The following is a 23359-nucleotide window of genomic DNA, read 5'->3' as shown; positions in this document are numbered from 1 at the left end:
CTGGGTTACTACATCCAGTTTTGGTCTTCTCATTACAGAAGCTCATTTTTTTTGTCACTCTGAAGTGAGTCTATGAAAAGGTGACTAAAATGGCAAGGAGGCTGGAGAACATGGTGTATAAGGAGGGGTTGAAAGCTCAGCCTAAACAGCTCAGAGTAGAAAAAGTTGAGAAGAAACTTTGTGGCTGAATAAGACTACTTAATGGCACAATACCAAGAAGATGGTGGCCAGACTCTTCTCAGAGATGGATGGTTTTGACTTATCCTGTGTTTTCCAAGATGGAACACAGGAAGTTTTGAGTACTTATAAGCAATTTGTTTATCTCAAGATAAAGACTGTAACAGCTAACCCAGAGAAGCTTTGGAAACACTGTGCTGTCCTTGGAGGTATTCAATACTCCACATGGCCGTGAACAACCTGATACTAAACGTGAGATCTTGGTCTAGGCAATGTCTAGACATCTCTTTCAATATAAACTACAATTCTGTGATTCTATTGGTGAACTGATTCTGATTCTAATACCAAGAACATTATAAGGATTAACAGAGTTAAAAAGCTAAATAAATATCTTTTCCTCTTTCTGGCATTTCCACCTGTGACCCTTTGAATACCCAGCAAAGTCCTGTCACATGCCCAGCATGTTTTTCCCTTCTAGTCCTAAAGAAGCCTTGTGCTTCCTGTGTAACTGTTGTTCCCATCTCCTGGTTCAACTTCAAGAGTTCTGCATCTGTCAGCGAGTTCAGAATCCAGATAGTACGCTTACAGTCAAAATTCTGCTCAGAAATTTCCACTTGGAAAGCACTGCTGGTGCTCCATAACCTTCACTCCAGCAGACAGGAGCATCCTTCACTGTAAGCTGTGTGTGTTGTGGAGCCTTCAGGGTGATCATCTTCCCTTGGGCGAAGGTACACCTCAGGGTACAGCAAGCCTTCAGTCCGAAGTGCCTGGCTCATAAAAGCAAAATTCATTTAGCAACAGGCAGTGAGGAAAAAAAAATAAAATTCTGTTTCTCCTTCTGTGGAAAGTCTTCTGTATTTGTAATGGTGTTAGGCCTTTTGCTCCCCCACAGCATCCGATTTCAGAGGAACACCAACAGATAACATTCTACAGGAGGTCCATGAACACATGTATCTTTCAAACCAGCTTTTGCTGGTGGTGACTTGTATATCAACCCTGTGAGGTAACACAGACTGGTTCATTATCCCTGACATACAGAATGTCCACTTCCACGTGCCAATACTTGTCTCTGTTTAATGGCAGGAAACCATCACTGGCAGGCGTAGGCACCTCAGAAACTGAATAATTAGGGAATCACAGAACGGCTCAGGTTGGAAGGGACCGCAGGACCACCAACCTCCCTGCCCAAGCAGGGTCGCCCTAGAGCCCAGGCCACAGCGCTGCCTCCAGACGGCCCTTGAGTATCTCCACCACGGGAGACTCCACAGCCTTCCCGAACAACCGCACAGGAAAGAAGTTCTTCCTCGTGTTCAGGTGGAACTTCCTGAGCACCAGGTCTTGTCCTACAGCCTGCCAGCAAGGAGCAGAGCGCGGCTCCCTCCCTCCCTGCCGCCCGCCGTTCCCGCACTGCGGATCCCCGCTCTCGGCGATCCCGAAGGGCCCGAGCCCCGCGCGCTGCCCGCCCGTGTTTACCCCGAGCCCGCGCCCCGCCCCTCCCGACGCCACCGGCGTGGCCGTGACGTCACGAGGGCCCGGGCGGCGCCCGGCTGGGCGGCGGGGGGGCGCCCCCAAGATGGCGGACCAGATCCCGCTGCGCCCGGTGCCGCGCAGCGCCCAGCGCAGGGCGGCCTATTACAGCAGCGCCGCCGCGGCGCAGCGGCACAGCAGGTACGGGCGGGTCCGGCGCGGCGGCCGCTGCCCCCCTCCTTCCCCTCTCCTTCCCCTGTCCTTAGCCGCGGGTGGGGCGGCGTGCGCCCCTCGCCCAGTCCCGCTGCCCCGCGGGGCTCCGGGACCGACCGCTCGCTCCGCGGGGAGGCGGGAAGGGGCGGCGGCCCCGCCGCGGATGGCGGAGGGGGGTGTTGGCAGTCGTTGGCTCCCGCAGGCCTCCGCGGCGGTGGCTGCCTCTCCCGGGCCGCTGTTCCCGCGTCCCGGCGGCGGGGCTGGGGCCGGGGCCGGGACGGGCTGCGGTGGTGGCGGGCGGATGCTCAGGGCGCCCTCGGCCCGGCTGCTCCCGGCGCCAGCCCCGCGCCCGCGGGTGCGGCCTTCGCTCGCCCGGCCCCGCCGCCCGCAACTCCGCGCAACTCGCGTCCTTTGCCAGGAGTTCACTCAGGAAAGGGATGCTCGCTTGTTTGGGCGTCCTTAGTAAATATGTTCCGAGCTAGTTGTTGGGTGCTAGCGCGGACACCATTCCTGAGTGTGGGAATTAAATAGTTTCAAATTTGGAAAAGAAGATTTAAAGATCTGCCATCAAATTGTTTCCAGGCAAAAATTGGCTTTGCTTTCCTTCCCATTATTCTGAATAATTTCTTGGTAAGCTATTGTTGTGAGCATGGAGAAACTCTTCTCCATAATTTTGGTATCTCCATTGGATAACACTCTTACAGTGGATTATGTGATTGTACTTACTAGTTACAGGTTTCTTTCTTCTTTTGGTTCTTGTAGAGCATTGTCTGTGGGTAGAAGGACTGGAGGGAGCAGTTGTAGGATCTGAAGTAAATGGACTTGCTAAGAACAGAGTAGTTGGTGTTCAAATACAGTGATAAATCTATTTCATAAAGAATAAAATGTGATAAATCTGTTTCATAATGAATTGAATGTATTTACTTCTTTGGCTGGATGGGATAACCAACAAAAAAGGTAGTTTAAAGCTGTGCAAAATAGGTTAGGCTTACATTATGTTGTCTTGATTCTTAAACTAGATAAAGGGGTTTTCTGTGAACATTCACAAGTTTGTAGGACAGTCTGCCATAGTATTAGCCTTCCCTATCTCACTAATACTTGAATGTCTGACAACTTGTTGTAGGTTTGTCCTCTGTCTTGAGGTAGGGCAGTGTCATCATCATTAACCCCATTCCTTAGAGAATTGAATCAGAGAACGCTCTCACTGAGATTTGCTTCTCAGTAGATGTGCTTGGGATTGAAGAGGAGGATTTGGTTGGCAAAAATTTAGTCCAGACTGTCAAAGGTACTGGAGTTCTGTTGTAGGTTAACCAGGAGTGTTCTGGTGATGCTGTAGATGGGATGGCTTGAGTCCATAAGTCAGATGGTTACACAGGTTAATTGAAGGTGTGTGTGCAGGTGTCATTGTGGTTCTTTAGACAAACTTTAATTGTGGCTTTATAAGCATATTTGGCAAGCTGTAGGAACTAGCAAGGAACTACCAACTCTTTACAGATTTGCTTCTTGCCCTCTGTCTTTCATCAGTGTTGCCTTCCAAAGATTGTGGATTACATTCCTTCCAGTTTAGGTGACATCTTTCAGAGTTAGGGTCTTTTAAAATCTGTGTATTTAACATATTGATCCTCCATAAAATTAATTATCTGTGTTTTTAGTTACTTTTATGCAGCTTCTTGTAGCTATATAAAGGCTTTAAAAATTGACAGGCTCATTTATTGCATTTCTTCATTTTTGATCAGTTGATTAATAAATTGCTTATATGAGCTCTGAGAATCAGAATACTTATACCAGCCTCTTCACTCACTTTATTGGTTTTATTTTTCTTAATGTGAGTTGGGTAGGTTGGTCATTCTCCTTCAAAAATACCTTACCTTGGATTTGTGAGAGCACCTCTGGAAGGTGTCCAATGGACCTGCAATAAAAACATGGGAATGCTTGTGTAGAGTCTACCACAGCTGTCTTGTGTAGAGTCAAAGGGGAAATACAGCAGTGCAAATAGTGGAATTACAACTTGAAAGTCTTATGGCTCTGAGCTTGTAATTGAACTACAGCTTCTATATCTTTATGAATGATTCATCCTGCTTTTTTAATCTTTATCTTCAGCACAGACTCTGAAGAAGCCTTGTATTCCTGTGGAAACTGCAGCAAAGGTCCTGATGTCAGATACTTATGAGAGTGTTGAAGTGAAGTCACTGAGGTCTCTGATATGCAGAAACCTATCATGTGCATGTATGCTTGAGGATTTTGCCTAAAAGGGTGTAATACATATCTCTGAAGATGTCTAGAAACAAACACCTATTGAAATATACTGGAGTTGGCATGTCGGGTTTAATCCATTTCTGTTGTTTCTGGACCTTCAAGACATTTTGACTTGGTGTGATTTATTTTTTCAGTGAAGAATTTATAGTGTCTTGGAAGTCTTGAATGCACATCCTTAATTTTAGTGTGGTGGTGTTTTTAACTCCAGGTAATTGTGCTGCTGCTGTGCAACATCAGTTAATACAACTCATCAGTTGCTAACCTTTATTGGCCTCGCTGCTAAGTAGGATGACTTCTTTTGCTTGAGCTAAGCAGTCCGTAGGAGTCTTTGCCAATGTTGCTGTAGCTCACTTTGCAGTGAGGACAAAGATTATCATACTCATTGTTTGTCACACTCACTGTTTGTCTGTAGTGCATGTTGTGCTTTTGAGATTTATTTAGACAGACTGATAGTGCATATTTTAAAGCTTTAATATGTTTTCCCACACATACCTAAAGACACTTCAATAATATGCACACTTCTGTATAAAATTGTAGCCAGCTAAGAATCATTAAATGTCCTGGGATGTACTTTATATATAAATAAACATGAGAAATTATGTATTTTTTATATATTCATACTGTATATGTTAAGGCCTGTTAAAAATATATTAAAAATACATATTAAATATTACCTGTGGCTCAATGAACACATGCATCCTGTTCTGCTTTTATTTCTGATGTTTAAGCACAATTTATTACTTTTGCAGAAGAAATTCAGTTTTTATATTTTCTCTCATCTCTCCCTACCTCAGATGGACAGAGAACTGTTCATGTGTTGCCGTTAACAATCAGGGAAATCTATCTTGGAGGAAAAAGTTGTTCACCTTAAAATGAATTTGAAAAATCCTTGCTATTGTTTTGTATATTCAACTTGCATAGTTTTAAAAAGGCTTGGGGGAAAAAACTGATTGGTTCAGCACTTGTTTCAGCACCTTGTCCTTCAGCTTGAAGGTTGTTATCTACAGGAAAATAATTGCTGCTTTTTGTTTACATGGTGAGGGAGAGAGAGGACCAGAGAACAGTCAGTTTCACCTTAAATGGGCAGTGAGGCTTATTCTCATCTGTTTGACTTGTATTTGTCATCATCAACCGCAGAGTAATCAACTGCTGACCACAGGAAGGAAGTTGACTGTGCTGTCATGTGAGGTTGGTGGCAGGAAAACAAGAAGCCTGGTGGAATTTTGAAGCTGATAAGGGACTAAACAGTAGTCAACTATCATATATCCATAAACAAAATACCTGGTTTATTCAGGTGTTCTATGCTTGCTGCTGTCAGTGCTTGATTGTATTTGGCCTAATAGGGCTGAGGTAAGATGTCTTGAGACTCCTGGGCTGGTACCAGAAAATCACATCTTTCAAGCTCTCCCTTATGTGACCTAAATTCATTTGCATTCCGGATATTCATAAAAGAAATCTGTCCTTGTTCATGGTGTGGGCCACAGTAGTGTATTTATGAATGGCACAACTGGATATATTAAGTGGTTGTTGTAGGGCAACAGTTGTGGAACAGATCAACTGCTGTTGCTTGTCCCTGCAGTTTGCCCCTGATGGAGCAACTCTGTTTTGAGGCAACTGACTATACTGTTATTTTGGAATTCTTCTATGTGATTAGTGAATAAGAAAATTGCACAAGAAGGAAAAAGGAAACAAGTAATAGGATAATGTGTCTTTTGTGCAGGTAAATGTAGAATACTTGTTGCTTAACAATTTGGGAACTGTAGCTAATTTAATGTGAAGTATGTGTAATAGAAAAAAATAATATCTGTTCCAGACAAAAGGGAATGGAAGTCTGCAGAACTTGAAGTTCAATGAAAATTCACATGATTTCCTGATACTTAAAAATCTCAAACCAGTTTTTGTAGTACACAAAAAAATAAGATTATTTAATGTAGTAATACTGTTCTAATGCTTTTGATTTGAATGAAAGCTGTTCCCAGCAATCTTGTAGTCCTTATGGTTATGATTTCTCAGAGTGTTTGGCTAGGTTCCACATTGAACCACCAAAAAAAAGAGATAAAAATGTCAGTAGATAATAGTCAGGGTATGTGCTGTAATGCTGTGGGATTTTTCACTTCTGACATAGTCTGATGTGAGCTTTGTTAAAATACCTTTATTTTCCTGCTGTTTTTCCGTTGTTTGTTAGAATTGTGTCCTAATTCTAAATGACAACGTGATTTTCGCAGTCTAGATGTTATTTTTTGTATTCCAGTGGGTTTTGATATTTCATGTGTAATAACTAAGAATAATGTCTCCAAATAACAAAAAATATCATTTGCTAAGACCATGTAACAATCAGAGCTTTTAGGACCTAACATCTCCTGTAGAATGCTGTTCACAGAAAGTTCATGACTTATATTGCTAAAAGTGCAGGTCTGGAAAGCCTTTCAAAATGTCCATAATTGTTCAAACCCCCCAAATATCAATACATTTTCGTGGAGTTTACCCATTGAATGGGCTATATGCATTGATATTTGGTATTTTGTACAGTTTTGTGAAATGCTGCTAGTTCCTATGAATCTCCTTCCCTGGGTATTTCTGAATGTTTAGAACAAACGTTCTTACAGTATCTCGGCAGAGTTATACAGGTTTCAATTTCATCTTCTCCCCAACACACCTGTTAATTGAATGGTTCTACATATTTCATCCTGAAAATGAGCTTGAAAATGATGGATGAGGCTGAATGACTGACAATATTGGCATTAATTTGAATTTTAATATAGTTTCTGTGATAAAAAAATTCCAAAGATGGAACTGAACTTACTTTTGAACATCTGTGTTTTAAAACTGCTTTTTCAAAGTGACAGTAACTTCTTCCAACATCTGTTGTTTGACCAGAAGCAATAACTTGTTAAATCCAGAAACATAAACTATAAATATCTATGGGGGTTTTTTTTGTTTTTGGTTTTTTTGGTTTTTTTTTTTTTTTTGGTAGAAATAGCATTGTTAATGCTATTCATTCTGCTACTCTGGACATGATTACAGAAACTCCTGGAAGTTAAGCAGCTGTGGGAGTGTGCGGGTGGGTACTGTTTATTAATTCTCCATATGTGTACTGGCACACCTGCACTTCCTTGTGGATAAAGCTCCTAACATCCTAGTTCCTGTGGTGCTTCCTTTAAATCAGAGCTCCTGTCTTGTGTTGTTTTTCCTCTGTGACAAGCAAACAGGAATGGCAGCAAAATAGATGCACCATTACTGATGAATCTTCTGTCTCTGTAGGACAGAAATCTTTGCTGGAGGTAGCAACTCAAAGTGAGAGGTATCAGTAGTTACTGTGATGCCAAAAGCTGCAAATGTTGCAGGTTGCTCTGATACTTACTAGAAATGTCATGAACTATGAACAACTAAATCTGTTATTCCTGGGAAGTGTTTCAGGCTACAGGTGCTGATATGTAGATGTTGTAGTGTATTGGGAATGAGAACACATTAAATTACACAGCTGTATGTTATGCTGATATATTCAAATATATATATTCATTACAATACACCTCTGTCTCTTGTTTCAGCCTGAGGTGGAAAGGATCAAATGCAGTATAAAGAAATCTGTCTAGAATAGTCTTTAGGAGAGTTGTCTGTACTTTCATGCCATTCTTGCAAAGTGGATCAATCATGTATGTCCTTTGTTCTTTTCCAGGAGAACTCTCACCCCCCTCTTTATTCAAAGTGTTTGTCTCTTTTTCATGAAAAAAATTTCAACATTGATGTCACTGTCTTGCAGGATGTACTGCTCTTTGTTTATTAGCCTTTCCTGGATTGTTGTTTTTGGACAGAGATTCATCCCTGTTATTTGGAACTGTGTCACTCAGTGACTTAGGCCTAGTCTTAGATCCCATCTTGGAATTCTGATTCTTCCTACAAGGTTGTTTGTTTGGCAGCTTTGTACTTGGGATGCTGTAGTTGGGTCTGTTTTCAAGAACTGAAGTTGTTGAGAAACTAGTTCTCTAGTTTTTAGAAAAAGGAGTAGTTCATGTATTCCCATTCCTGCACTTTTTCGCACTTTTTCGTTTTTTTTTTTTTTTTTTTTTTTTTTTTTTTTTTTTTTTTTTTTTTTTTTTTTTTTTTTTTTTTTTGTTTAGGTTTGGTTTGTTTGGTTTTTTTTTCTTTGCTAAAGACTGTATTTATAAGTTAATACTGCTGGCTGGGACTGATGCCTGATTTAGGACAGGTGCAGATTCTGAAACTTCTGCCTGGAGCAAAAGTCTATGGAGTTTGATGTATAAGTCTTGAAAAATAGTCTTGCCATATGTGAATATTTTCAAACCTTTTATGCAGTGTATGTTGTCATTGTTAGGTTCTGGGGCTTTTACTTTTCAGAGCAAAGTTTAATGATTTAATGATGCTGGTCAGCATATGACATGCATATAAAGTTGTTCCTATTAGCAACTGTAAAATAATTTTACAAACAATAAGACTTTCATTGGTGCCATACCTGAGAAGCAGTTTGTTATATTTTATCTGCAGTCACAAATTTAGGTGACATACAAACCTTAGGTGATTTTAGTAAAAAAGTGGGTTTTAATTGCAGTTGTTTAACTTGACATTATGTAAACTGTGCATTTGGAAAAAGTTTATGTTTTTCTGTTCACTAGTAATGGTCTTTCATTCCAAGATAGGTTTAGAGAAAGTCATAATTTTTAGCAGAGTTATTCTTACAGTAACTATCCTGATCTGAAGTGTTTTAATCATTGGGCAGAAAAAGAGTTTGAGAATTTCAAATAACTATTGCAGGTGTTACTGTTGTTTGCATAAGCACAAGTGACTGCATGTTTAAGCTATTATTTTTGCATGCCTTCCTGGTTTGTACCTGTAGTATCTAAATACAGTGATTTGTATTGCTTGAGCAGGCATTTGGATTGCTAAAAAGAGGGAGAGAAAACAATTGATTGGGCTACAATGTCAATAACAATACCCAGTGACAGTGATAAAATGGCCCTGTTGTTCTGATCAATGACAAACCCAACTAATTAAAAAAGGGTTCTGCTGAATGTAGATGATGTTTCCTGAGGTCCTGCTGTGTACTTAGGTATTTCTGGTATCTATGTGTTAAATACAGAGACTCACTCATCTTGTCATGGGTTGAAAAAGATCTTGTGTTAAGGTATACATAGCACTTTGTAAGGTGAGCAAGGGGTAATAAAGATGGGTGCCTTTTGTCGTGGACGCTCCATTACATATCTTCTCAATTTGCTTCTTCTGTATGTTGTTCTAGTAAGAAAGTGTAATGCAGGAGAAAGAGAAGGCAAATAGCATTCAGAATATTTGATCTTGTCTGGTGGAACCTGTTGTTTTAGTGTCTGTTTTAAGCAATTTTTTAAAAGCTACTGATGAAAGGGAGCTGCTGTGGTAATAAGTTTCTATCACGCTTGTAGACCTTTCTCTGAACAGATGTAAGGGGTTTTCCCTTTGTTCTGCAAGGCTGAAGATACCAGCTTTTTGTTTGTTTGGGGCTTTTTGTATGTTTAGTTTGGTTTTTTGTTTGGTTGGTTTTGTGGTGGAGCTTTTTGTTGTTTCTTGGTTGGTTTGTTGTTGTTTTATTTTTTTTGTAGTAGTAGTTCAACAGTGTTGCCTTGTGATTTTCCATATTATCTCTCTGTATCATTTGGGGCAGTGGGGGGCAATGATTTATTTGGTCTTATTGCAGAGTTTGGTCTTACTCATCTCAGTGACACAGTTACAAACTTGCCTGCATGCAGTAGGAGTACTTTTTCCTTATATTTTGTTGTTCAGTGGATAAAGATGCACTTTGGCAAGAATATTGTACTAAGTTTTTAAAAGATCCTGAACGTAAAAGTTCTGCTCTATAAATATCCAGCGTCCTTAAAAGCTGCTAGTATTAACTGTGGTTACTCCATAAAAATTTGTTACAGCAGTATTTTGTGTGGTTTTTTTTTTTTTTTGTTTTTGTTTTTGTTTTGGTTTGGTTTGGTTTTTTTTTCAGGTCAGGACCTGTGTTCAGAGACTTCCCAAGTAACACTGATTAGGGTGGTATACTTGCATTAGAGGTACAGCTGAAGCTGAATAGGAACATAGAGCAGCAAGTTCTAATCAATTTTAAAAACTTCAGAAATACCTTTTCTGTGTTTTTTGGGAAGAGGTCAAAGAAAATTCTTTCCATTTCATGCATTTAGATGTAGAAGATTTTTCTATTTCCAACTTCTGTTGTAATCTAGGAACAGCATGATTGCTTTGTAGTTTAACAGAATTTACTGCTGTGTGAAGCATAGAGGTGTTTGAAATTAGAGGAAAAATGTAATTTTTAATTCTTAGAAATGCAGAATAATATTTGAGGAAAATAATTATTTGTACCTTGATTTTCTTGGGTAACTTCTAGCAAAGCAATTTATTTAATGGATACACTCGTATTCGTTTCATGAACTCGTATTCGTTCATGAAACTACATGGTTTAGTTAAAAACATGGTTATGAATGAATGTACCTTGGTAAATAAAATCTATGCAGCTGCAGTTTCCTGGGAATTTTTTCTTCATTACTGGACATGATCTGGACAGTTTTGTCAGTGATACAGGTAGTCTACAGCAGTTGTTGATTTGGTTGTTCATCCTTTAAGAGACAATTTTTGCTCTTTGTATAGAAATGCCTGTCACTTTCTTCATTTTTTCTACTGATGCCTCTCTACAATTTGGCAAATTCCTCCTTCATCCTCAGACTGGGAAAGTGTTCTCATAGGTTGGAAGTAGAGCAGGATAGGGTATGAGTGAGACAGATTGTGCAGGTTACTCTGTCCTGTGCCCATGATGGGAAGCAGAGGGAGTCCTGTGGCTGCCACTCAGCCAAATCACCAGCTCTCATCAAGATGGAACATGGTCACAGCATTGTGTGGCAGTAACTCAGCTAGTCTTTCTAAGCTCTTTTACTTAAGACTTTCTGCTGCAGCCTCTCTTCCATGCTACTCTGCATCCCACAGCCATCTCCTGGTTCTAATTCATGCATAGACTCATGACCATGCATTCCTTTTTCCTCCTTACTAGGTTTGAGTAATACTGCTGTAAGACATCAGCTTTTTTTTCCTTCTTGTAAATGGTCATCTATAGCAAAATTGACAGGTGATGAGGAACAAATATTTATGCAGGATCTGATACAGTGCTTTATATTCCTACCTGGGTCTTTTGATCAAGCACATAAAACAACCCTCTTCATAAATACTGCTTCTACAGTTGTTGAGTGAGTAAAACCAGAAAAGCATGCAGTCACAATTGCCCTGTGTCTTGCACCTTCCTGCTGCACCCTCGGATATTGCTCCTTTAGAGTAATGGAAAGCTGGCAGAAAGCATAGAAATTATTATGGACCTGAATAAGTAGCCAAGTTAGATTTAAACAACTTAAAACGTCTTCCATTACCTGTTGTACCTATGAAACTCTGTGTCTGCTCTGGCAAACAGCCATCAAGGTGGAGTGACGTAGGTGCATGTGACTTGAGGCATCATTTTCACAGCAGATATTTATATCAAAATTTCACTTTAAAGGATTTATTATACATGACTTTCTTTCAGTTAAATCTGTTCAATGAGATTCCTAATAGTAGTCAGATTTTGTGGAAAGTTGTTTAATATTAATGTTCCTTTTTTCTTAAGAAACCATATTTTGTCAAGATAGTTTTCTTCATACCTGATTTGGTAGCAGTCATGCTGAGAGTTTTGATGTCTCCTCTCTGGCTTCTTTATTCTTGTTGCTTTCGTTGCTTCCCTGTTTTAATACAAGTTTCTAGGATTATACTTAATTGATTTGTCACTCAAGGAAAATCAGCACTTCAAGCAATTAAGTGCAGCAAAATACTAAGTAACAAAGACACAAAGATTTTTTGTTCTCATCCTAGTTATGAAAAATCCATTATTCATTATCTTACTGTTTTTAAATACTGAAGTACAATTTTCCAACACAATAGCAAAATTGCTTTTGAAACAGAATAAATTGCTTGCCAGTTCACAGGCTGTATTTTGAAGTCAGGCTTACCAATCATGATGGTGCTTATGCTCATTATCTTCACTACTTGGTGCAATTCCATATTTCAAAGTGCAAAAGTAGATACCAATTGTGGAAAAGAACCCCCTTGTTTTTGAATATAATGGTAAACAAATCTTAAGAAATTATGATTAGAAGATCAATGTATTCCGCAAATATTACCACATTTACAAAATAGGTTTTAACATTAAGCATATCTTTGAATGTTTTTCTGTCAAATCTCTCTCATGATTCTCTTGCATTAATGTTTCTTCATGAAAGATTTTACCCTGTTTACTGTGTTACTGTTGTTTATAAGAGATACTATTTTTCAAATCAGACACTTGTTAACTTTGTAGGGAAGTAAAACGAATGTGTTACTTTGTGATATCTTGTACCCTCAATTACAGCTGTCAGACTGTGATCTCACTGGGTGGTGTTAAAATACATCATTAATAAGATGTCCAAGAGCAAAAAACAATGCAACATAAAGCTCTCTGTTAAGACCATGATAATGTAATTTACAAATTTAATTAGAAAAGATTATAAAAGCATTGGACAGGAGTATGTTTAAGCACAGGACTGTCTTATTGGAAGTCCAAGATTAAAGTAATATCTTGAGTTTTTACTGTGCAGTGGTTTTATTACCTAGTGTTGATCTAGTCTAAGAGAAATCAATGTAATTTGGTATAATATGGAACTTAACCTGTAATAACTGCTGTGTTTTGTGAAGATAATTTTTGTTTAATGTTTTTTCTTAATGTCCAATAATAATAATAAGAGAAAATATATTTCTAGATTGTCATATTAAACTAAACATCAGATACAGCTTTTTGCAAGCATCATTGTGAAGGCCAAGTTTTCTCATGTTTGTTTCAAACTTTTTTTTTAAAGTGCATGGTCTTAGCAGTAATTTGGAAAGCATTTTCCATGACATATTCTCACATAACTTTCTGGAAACTCCTAATAGTTTAATATTAGCGCAGTTTATTTTAGTTTGAAACTTTGGTTGTGTTTACTGCAGTGTGGCAGTGCTTTTACACCCTTTGAAACGTTGATGAAGATATCTTGTCACAAGGCCTAATGTAGTAAAGGTTCCAATACTCAGTTGACTTGCAGTGGGGTATGGGAGATGTTTGTTTATTATTACTCCTAGTTATGCAACATTTTCTAGTCTGGTCTAGAACACATCCCTTAATGGTGTTCCATGCCAAGTGATCCCAAGGCAGTGCAGAAATCAGGGTATCACCTGCCAAAGAAAAGAGGGAGTTTCTAACTCAAGACTTGTTAAACAATAGTGGGTTTAGGGCTTTTTATTCCCCTTCCCTATTAGAGTTTACTTCTTAACTGTGTTTATACCAATTTATTATAAAGCTAGTGTAAAGTATGTGATGTACCTTTCCAATAGAAAACTAATATTCAGTCTCTTGCTTCCCTCCCTTTCCTGGCATCCAAAAAAGTTAGTAATTGCTTTAATATATATTCTTGTATACAATAAGGCTCAACATAGAAAATCTAGGGGGAACAGAAATAGTTTCAGGCTTTTTTAATAAATATAAAGTGAGTTGAAAAAATTGCAAGCCTTTTCATGCTTACCCCTTGTGTTTGTAATATTGCTTAAAAAAAAAAAAAAAGAGTATTTGAATACTGTTCAGGGTGCTGGGTGCTGCTCTGTCAGCAGAACTCCCTCCTGCTCAAGCAAGGCCACCAACAGCTGCTTGCTCAGGATCATGTCCAGACAGGTTTTAAATGTCTCAAACGATGGAGATGCCACAGTCTCCCTGGACTGCTCATGCCTGTGCTCATTCATCCTCAAGTTAAAAGTGTTTCCTGATATTGAGATGGCACCTTCTGTGTTTCAGTTTGAGCCCATTGTCTCTAGTCCTGTGACTGGGCACCACTGAAGACAGCCTGACTCATTCCTCTTTGCAACCTCTCTTCAGCTTCATAGACATTAATAAGATCCTGCTTGTGCCTTGTCTTCTCCAGGCTGAGCAGTCCCACCTCTCTCATTCTTTCCTTGTAGGAGAGATGCTTCAGTCCCTTCATCATCACCATCATGGCCCTTCATTGGACTCTATTCAGCATGGCCATGTCTCTCTTGCACTGGACACACTGCTACAGGTGTGGCCACACCAGTGGTGAGCTGAGGGGATGAACCTCCTCCCTTGATGGGTGCTGGCAGCACTTTGCCTGATGCAGCCCAAGATACTGGTGCCTGTCTTTGCAGTGAGGGCACAGTGCTGCTGTCTGCCAGGATCCCCAAATTCTTTGCTGCTAGGCTCCTTCCCTGGAGTAGCCCCCAGCATGTAATGGTGAATGAGGTTGTTCAGGTGAAGAATTTTGTAACTTCTTCTTGCTGACCTTCCTGAGGTTCTCATCAACCTGTTTCTCCAGCCACTCAGATTTGCACTGGATAGTGGTATGTCATCATTCCTTCCAGTTTTGTGTCATCTGCAAACTTGCTGAGGGTGCATTTGGCCCCATCTTCCACATCATCAGTGAAGATGTTAAACAAGATTGAGCCAGTATGGATCTCTGGGGTACACTGTCCTGGGGTACTGACCTCCAACTTTGTGCCACTGACCATCCTCTGGACCTGGCCATTATGACAGAATTCAATGCATCTCACTGTCTGCTCATCCAGCTATTGCAGCAGCAGCTTACCTGCTTACCTACAAGAATTTTATAGGAGACAGTGTCTAAGACCTTACTGAACTCCATGCAGACACTATCCACTGCTCTTCCCTTATCTACCAGGTCAGCTTTTCAATCTTACAAGTTTATCAGGTTGGTCAAATAGGACTTCCCTTTGGTGAAGCCAGGCTGACTACTCCTCTTAATTTTCTCGTCCTTTTTTGGAAAAGATTTCCAAAGATGAGCCACTCTATAACCTTCCCAGGGATTGTGATGAGACTGAAAGCTAAGGGCTGGTTCCCTGGGTCCTCCTTCTTGCCTTTCTTGAAAAGGAGGAGAGGCATTTGCTTTCCTCCAATCTTTAGTCACTTCCCCCAGTTGCCATGATTGATCCAAGATTATTGGAAGTGACCTTGCAATGACACCTGATAGGTTCCTCAGCACTTTGTGGGTGCATCCCATCAGGGCCCAAAAGCTTTTTTATATTCTTACATGCAAATATATATAATAGAATACTACTAATATATAAATATACAATACATATTTATTACATATTGTATTTATTTTATTATATATGTAATATTACACTATTTAAAAGAAAAAAAAATTCTATTTGGTTTGCTTAAGTGTTTCCTCACTCATCTTCCTTGCTTTAGGCTGTTTTCCTGTTCTCTGAGACCTGAGACTCCTAAAAGTCAGTCTTGCTAATCAAGACTGAAGCAATGGCATCCAGTACCTCAGCCTTTTCCATGTCCTGTGTAACTATATCCCCTGTGTTATTCAATGAGACCCCCATTTTCCCTAGTCTTCCTTATCTCACCTATGTACTTAAAACTTCTTGTCTTTGACATCCCTGGCTGGATTCAATTGCATTTGGCTATAGCTGTCCTAGCTTTGTCCTTGGAAGCCTGGACAATGTTTTTGTATTTCCCCAGTTTACCTGTCTTTTTTCTATGCACTTCCATTTTGTGCCCGGGTTTGAACAGTTCCTTGTTTGTCCAGTCAGAGCCATCCCATTGGATGGGAATCTCTTGAACTTGGAGTGATCCTTGAGTACTAGCCAGCTTTTTTGGGCCCCTCTTTTCCCCAAGACCTTATTCCATGGGACTCTTTCAAGCACTTCTTGAAAAGACTGAATCCATTTTGAATTCCAGGGTTGTGAGCTGCTTGCTACTTTACCCCCTGCTCGCAGGGTATTGAACTTCACCATCTTACGGTCACTGCAGTCAAGGCTGTGTTGACCTTCCCATCCTCAGTGAGTCCCTCCTTGCTTTGTGAGTATGAGGTTCAGCAGAGCATCTTGTCTCATGGGCCTCCTCCAGAGCAATTAGAGGAGGAAATTGTTGTCAAAGTGCTGCAGGTCCCTCCAGGATTGCCTATGTCCTTTTGTGTTGTTCCTCCAGCAGATACCAGCTTGTTAGAGGTTCACCATGAAGACCAAGGTTTGAGAATGTGAAGCTGCTTTTCTCTGTCTGTTAAGGGCCTCACTCGCATGTGTTTCCTGTTCAGGGGTCTCTAGCAGACACCTACCAAAATGTTACCTTTACCTGTTCTCTTTGTTCTTAATCCAGAAGCTTTCAGTTGACTTCTCATCCATTCCTAGGCAGAGCACCATGCACTCCAGCTGCTCACTCACATAAAAAGAATGAATGTCTAGTTTTGTTAATTACTATTTTTAAATGATTTGGGATTAGCTTGCTGGGGAGAAAATGAGACGGTCCCGGGATTCACCTTGTAAGAGATGACTTTAAATACAGCTTCATAAAAATTAAATTTACTAATTCTGAGTAACATTGTGTTGTATTGCACTAAACGAGGCATGATCTTACAACAGTGCATCTTCTTTCAATCATCTTCCCTAAGGTATAAAAGTATGAAAGGAGTAAGTTAGTCAATATTCATGCACTTAGAGGAATTTTCTTACTGAATATTCCAATGTTTTGTCTTAGCTTAAAAAGCATTCCATATGTGTAAAATTGAGATAATAGATAATAGTTTCTGGGGAGGAAAGGACCATTGTTAGTCTAATGTTGTTTCCATGGCTCTGATGCCTTAAGTTTTAGCTGTCATATGTTCCAGATTCTGTGCTGCTTTAGTATATACCTCTGAACTTCATATAAAGTGTTAGCAAGCTCTCTTCACAGTTTAGTTAGACAAAAGAATCCTTTTCCAGCCTGAGAAATAAGGACACCCTTGCAGCTTCAGGCCCAAAAAGTATAAACAACAGAGAATTGAGGGAGGATGGGACTTTATAAGCTCAAGCTGTAACTGGGCAATTAACCCCAATATGCAAATGGACCAAAACTTATAAAAGTGTGAAAACGTGTGACCTGTCATCAATGTTGGGTGTAGCCTTGGCTAGGCTCTTGTACTGCTCAGGGTATATCCTCTGAAGGCCTTTTTAATAAATACCTACTTTATTCCTTTAACACTTTCTAGCTTCTGTTCTAGGTAGCTTCTCAAGGTATCAGGTCCCACAGGCAAATCTTCTTGACTCTCTGAATGTTTTCGTGTAGAATTATAAGAGTAACTATAATGTTTTCGTAATTAAAACCAAGATGCTGATGAGTGGTGTAGAAAGTGAGGCTCAAAGGCCTGCACACACTAGAAAATTCATCAGGAAAGCAGGTTGAAAAAGCAAAGTGGAAATAAAAAGTCTGTACTCCCATGAAAACTCAGTCACTTGTGTCTGCTATAAGCTTTGCAAAGTAACTTCTACCTAACAAAATCCTACAAAGAATCCTTTGAAGTGTAGGAAATTGCAACTTTGTATAAACGGATTAAATAAAAATTAAGAATTTCCCTAGAATTATTTATACTATGACTGACAATGATTGCAGGCTTTCTGCTCTATTACACAATTTTAACTAAAATCAGAATATCTTGTTAATGTGTTAAAAAAAATGCATGAGATACTTAGATGAAAATATCTAATGAAATACCCTAATGAAATTCCATATGGCAAAAATTAACTTGTTAGTTTAGGAAATTCCCAGTAATAAAAAGTGATGTACTGGCTATTTATGTAGTGCTTTTATCTCATTTTGCCAGGTACCAAGCAGAAGATGAGTCCTCTCATTTGGATGAAATGCCACTAATGATGTCAGAAGAAGGCTTTGAAAATGATGAGAGTGATTATCATACTTTACCAAGAGCCAGAATTTCTCAGAGAAGAAGAGGCTTAGAATGGTTTATCTGTGGCGGCTGGAAGTTCCTTTGCACTAGGTTTGTCACACACTAGTACTTCTAATTAAAGTTTTAAAAAAAATTGAATAAATACTAATTTTGTATTGTGTGATGTGTGCAGAGTACAGAATACAGAATAATTTGTTGGTCGTGAGTATTTTATTTATTTTATTTATTTGCCTGCATTTTCCTTACTTGGACACTGTCAGCTGTTAAAAGCAGTTCCGAGGAGCTGATGTTATTGTGCTTCTCCTGTCTGCCTGGCTGACTTGCAAGAGGGATCATGAGCTAAACTTGTATTAATCTGAGGTCCATAATTTAGCATGTAATCCTAGTTCTCACTTCACTCAAAACTACATTTGGGTAAAGTGGTTAAATTTTTAATTTTTTCAGATATTAGTTTTCAATATATATAAATTTATTGATGTTGCTGTAAGGAAAAAAAAAATTAATCAACTAATGAGTAGCCAACCCTTCAACCTTAATGGTTAAAATATAAATTTAACTGGGGATCTTGGAGTGAATTACAATTGGAATTAGCTCTTGTGATTTGGTTCTTACTTAAAAACTTTCTCTGCCAAACTCTGCTATATGCAAATACCTTGGAATAGTAATTTTCTAATGAATTTTTAGCAAAACTTCTAAGTAGTGAAACTGCTGTTAGGATTATTAAGGATCTTCCTTTTTCTGTAATTTGGAGTGATAAAATCTGACAATCAGTAAAGTGGAGTGACTGAAGCATTTTGAGTCAATTTAAATAGCGAATGCTTTCTTTGGCAGATGTTTTTAGAACAGATTTAGATAGAAGTCTTCACAGCTGGTTTTCATGGTGCATTAAGAGGCCTGCTGTCTTACCTAAGCAAAGCTGTCTTTGTATACCTTCAGTTTTTTGAAATAATTGTTAGAAAGCTTTAAAAAACATGATCTATGTTGATTTCTGTTTCATATAATGATTTAACAAAACCTCATGGCTTATCATTTTATTATTATGGTTTATTAATTTTATTATATGGGTTAAGTGTTTGGAAGGTGGAAGGAAGGAAGGTGGAAAAGTTTAAACAAGTAGTGTTTGTATGTCTTAATGGGTTTTGGAAGCAGTGTTTCCAGTACAGACCTACATTTTAGCAGTTAAAAAACATTTATAAGTATTTAAAGAAGTTGTTAACTTTTGGACATGTCTTAAAGTTTAGATACCTTTCAAACAATATACTTTTATGTGAGTTCAGCTCTGTAAGTATTAGTGATTATTAGTTACTGTGGTTATATTGCTGTAAGTTTGAAGAAGACAGGCGGATCAGTAAAGACTGCACCATTTACACTGTTTGGATAGAGACAGACAATTGCAAGGTGAGTTTATGTTGGAATTAATTTAAAATTGTAAGAGAATATCACAAGAAATGGTCATTAGTGCTGGAGATTGCAAAATTTCATCTTCCTGCTTGCTTTTAAAAATTGAGAGGTACATCTCAGCTTTCAAGCCTAGAAACTTTAAAACCTGTTCTTTAAATTACTTGAGTCATATTTAGGGTAGATTTTTGAGAAGGAAAAGAGAAAGGAAATTGCACTATGGATTCTTTTTTCTGGTTTTTTTGGGGTTTTTTTGGTTTTTTTTTTTTTGCTATTCTCTAGACATACTTTACTCCTAATATAGGTGTGTGAAAAGGAAAGTCTTCACCAAGAAAGAGGCTTTTGGGGAGTATGACTTCTGCTTTGCTGATATCCTCACCTAAATTTGGACACAGTAAAGAGTCCATTTGGTCTTGCATTTATACCTGCAGACATTTTAATCACGTTAGTGTTCTCTAAAAGAGAACATGATAGCAGATAATTTTCCTTTTTCATGGATAAAATAATGAAAAAATGAGCATCAGATTCTAGCAGAAGCTTGAAATTTCAGTTGGATATTAGGAGACAGAGGATACTCCCATAGGAAAGCTGCAGATGCCTGCTGAGAAGAAGTAGGGAAAAAGATGTGGAAGGGAGGTGAATCCAATGGTATCTTATCTACTGGTCCAGTTAAGCTGGGTAGAAACCTCCTCTTGGGTATAAATACATGTCATTGTAGTAGGGAGATTTCATCTGGGCTGACAGCATTATTGAGGCTTTGTAATTGATAAAAATCAGGGATGTGCAGTCAGTGTAAGTTATTCTTTTTGATTCTCATTGTAATAGCACTTTACAAATTTTTGCTAGGGCCCACAAAATAGTTGAGGTTTTGAAATGCCAATTTGCAGGTGATGAAGTTAGCTAGGATCATACGAAAAATCGTGGGGGAAACTTGGAGGCCACTGTAATGTCACACCTGCAGTATTTGTGTAGTAGAATTAGTTACAGTGTTTTTATGTGGTGTGAAGTATTGGTTTGAGATACAATTGAGAGTTGGTGCCGTCACACTGGAAATGGAGAGGATCACATTAGAAAAAAATTTTTTTTTGTGTTAGTGTATTCATGTTAAAGTAAAAACTGAAACTTATTTCCAGAAGACAAACAGGGTTCTTTTAAGTGTAATGTAAGATTAAAGCAGTCTGAAAGCTGTTCAGTTAAACAGAACTTAAAATTTCACCTATTTTTATGGAAATCAGTACCTCATACCTTCAACAGGGTCAGGTTGAAATCTCTGCTTCAACATCTAGAATTTCTTTTTGTGCTTTAAACAAAGTTGTACATTTTTCAATGCTGTGACAGAAAGATGAACACAATAACAGACTAGGCATTATCCTGGAGCCAAGTTCAGGGGGCCCCTGATTTCTTTTGGATTCTCGGTGAAAGTCTTGTGTTTGTGTTCAAAATCACTTTACATGTTGCAAACAAACAAAAACCCCCATACCCAGTAGGGGTTTTGGTCTGTCTTGCATTGTTAGGATTAATCTCATTTTTGTGAGAGGAAGTTTTCCATCTCTTACTTTTCAGCTTTGGAATTTTATATTCTATAGATGTTTGTTGCTACATCACAAACTGTTACTCTTTTTATTCTAAAAAGTTTCAGCTGCTTTGCAGGAGGAAGCATGGAAGGTCTGACAAAGTTCTGTGTACTTGAAAAATGATTTTGTAAAAATCTTTTATTCAGTTTTTAACTTCAGTTTAGACAATAGACTTGTTGATCAGATCTGAATGGTGCGAATTTTATTTGCAAATCTTCAGCTCTTTAAGAGTTTTTCCATTTGCAAGAAAAACATCATAATTAAATCAAATGTTGTCTTTGATTTTGAACAAACTGAAGACTTAATTCAACCAATATAACTTTTAACTTCAGAAACTGCCTATTTCTTGCTTTCATAGCACAGTTAAAAGAAAAACTTTGTGATATAGCAGCTGTTTTGTGGTTGTAATCATTTCCCCTTTAACTTACAAATTCTCTTCAAGCTTGTGAAATTATAATGCACATAGATCAATACTCTGGAGTTCTTTGGGCTGGATTGATTTCTTTCTCATGAGATTTACATTCCACTTGTTATCAAAAAACACTTTGTCCCTATGAAAATGGTGCCATTGAATGGCATTTCCATATGAAGTGAAGGGGATATCAAATGCTCGGATTAATTTGGGCTCTGAGATGGCCTGTACGCTTTCAATTAATCTGCAACGCATTTGTTATGCAGAAGCATGGGAAAATGCTGATCTTTTGAGAATGACATGACCACTGTGTTGCTTTTGGCCTGATTACTGAAGCTACCTGTTGAGTACAATAATTACAGTATGTTTTCTTTGCAGAACTAGTTTCTGCTACTTAAAACCTAATAAGGAAAAGCTGACCCTTGCAGACAATATAGAGCTTTTATATTATCTTTCCATTCTGATGAAAATGCTGTTTTGTGAAAGATACTGGCAGTTAAGCTTGTAGGATAAAAGTAATGAAAAGAGAAAATAAAAAAAAGCCTTTATTATTAGAGCTGCAGAGTCAGTTGAGACATTTACTTAGCTTTTGACTTGTAGAGATTCGCTCTATTTATGAAAAAGTTAAGGGTTCTTATTTAACAATTACTCCAGGTTTTCATTTGTTGATGGGGAGTTTTTTTCGTTGATGGGTTTTTGTTGCTGTTTTTAGTTTAAATATGGTATTAGTTCCTAATATGAAGACAGTAGTTATTGTTCCTCCACATTAAAATAATGCATTAGAAAGCAGGTTAGTAAAATGCTATTTAATAGCTATGCCTTGAAGTTCTTTAATAAATTTAGTTATTTTTCATACATACAGTTTTCATACATACAGTTATATTGATACAGACAACACAGCTTGCACCTAGCTTAAGGAAAAGACTTTCTGTGCATGTGTTGAATTTTCTTGGCAAGGGTATTTGAAATACAAACTTAAATCAGTAAACAAGGATGCACTTTATATTTTTTAATTGCTGAATCCCTCGAATTATATCTGGTTTTATCTAAGAATTCAGAAAAATCTGAAGTGTCTCGATCATGCTGCATGTTACATTTTGTTTCTAGGCTATTTGAAGCTTGGAGAAAGCTACTCTCATTTATCATACAAATTTACTGGGTACAGAAAGCCCTTGAAAGGCTCTATACTCTTGTTCAAAAATATTTTCTGTACTGGAGAATGTTAATTCAAGAACAGATTAGAAATGTGTTGGAGGGTGATAATCTGAGTTGCAAAACTTGGGTAGACTTCATAGGTGTTAAATTTTTAAATTAATTTAACTTGATTAGGATTTCTGAGGCCAGCATGTCCATCTTGTATTCTTTCTGTGACAAAGCAGTAATTGCTGCTGAGACTGTAAATAGCAGAATCTAACTGATTTCTATTTCTATGGTAGTAAAGCTCATCTGAACCATGACAATATTGATTTGGGCATAACCTGTAATATTTTTATCATCTGTGACCTCTTACCTCTGAAAACTTGACTGTTAGCTCTGTTTCAGTCAAACATTTTATCAAAGGTATTGCAGTTGTTTCCCAGTCAGACATGACTCTTGTGTTTGTACTTTTTGGTATTTGCTAAACTAATGGTCATGATGGTATCTGTTGATCTGTAGCAAAATAAGTAGTTTCAAGGAGGGGAGACTCTGTGGCAAGAAAGGCAGTGTAATTATGTTGCTTTAGGTGAATGTATAACTTTAGCAGTAGAGAAGTCCTTAGTGTCTGAGGAAATGATACTACAAAAGAGACTGTGCCTAATCAAATATTCTGTCTCTTTGTAGTTCAAATTCAAAGACTGATGGAACAATTCTGGATTTCAAAAATTGTCAGGGAATTTCTCTCTATGGGACTGTAGGCAGATCTGTCATGCTAGCTCACTTTCTCCAGGAAAAAATTATTTTCCTGGGAACTTTTTTCCTACATATCTGTCCTTTCACTTGTCACTACATAACTAAGCTGTCTCTTCCATCTCCACATCCCTGCCCTGCAAACTATCAGGTTTAAAGTTTTAATGCCATGAGCAGTTTTGTCAAGTTGGCACTGAGTGGAA

The 23359-nt window shown here is 38.4% G+C and overlaps 1 protein-coding gene across 2 annotated transcripts in view; it reads left to right on the top strand.

The window, feature by feature from the left end:
• The first annotated feature begins 1720 nt into the window (after positions 1–1720).
• Positions 1721–23359, top strand: part of ATP9B (ATPase phospholipid transporting 9B (putative)) — a 150574-nt gene continuing 128935 nt past the window's right edge. For both annotated transcript variants that reach the window (XM_050970706.1, XM_050970705.1), the window contains exons 1-2: positions 1721–1845; positions 17802–17975. In XM_050970706.1, the coding sequence (XP_050826663.1) occupies positions 1751–1845; positions 17802–17975 (269 nt within the window). In that variant the 5' untranslated portion in view covers positions 1721–1750. The remainder of the gene's footprint in view (positions 1846–17801; positions 17976–23359) is intronic.

The sequence above is a fragment of the Serinus canaria genome, chromosome 2 (genome assembly GCF_022539315.1).
Source record: "Serinus canaria isolate serCan28SL12 chromosome 2, serCan2020, whole genome shotgun sequence".
NCBI classification, from domain to species: Eukaryota; Metazoa; Chordata; class Aves; order Passeriformes; family Fringillidae; genus Serinus; species Serinus canaria.
This window is presented reverse-complemented; position numbering and strand designations above follow the sequence as displayed.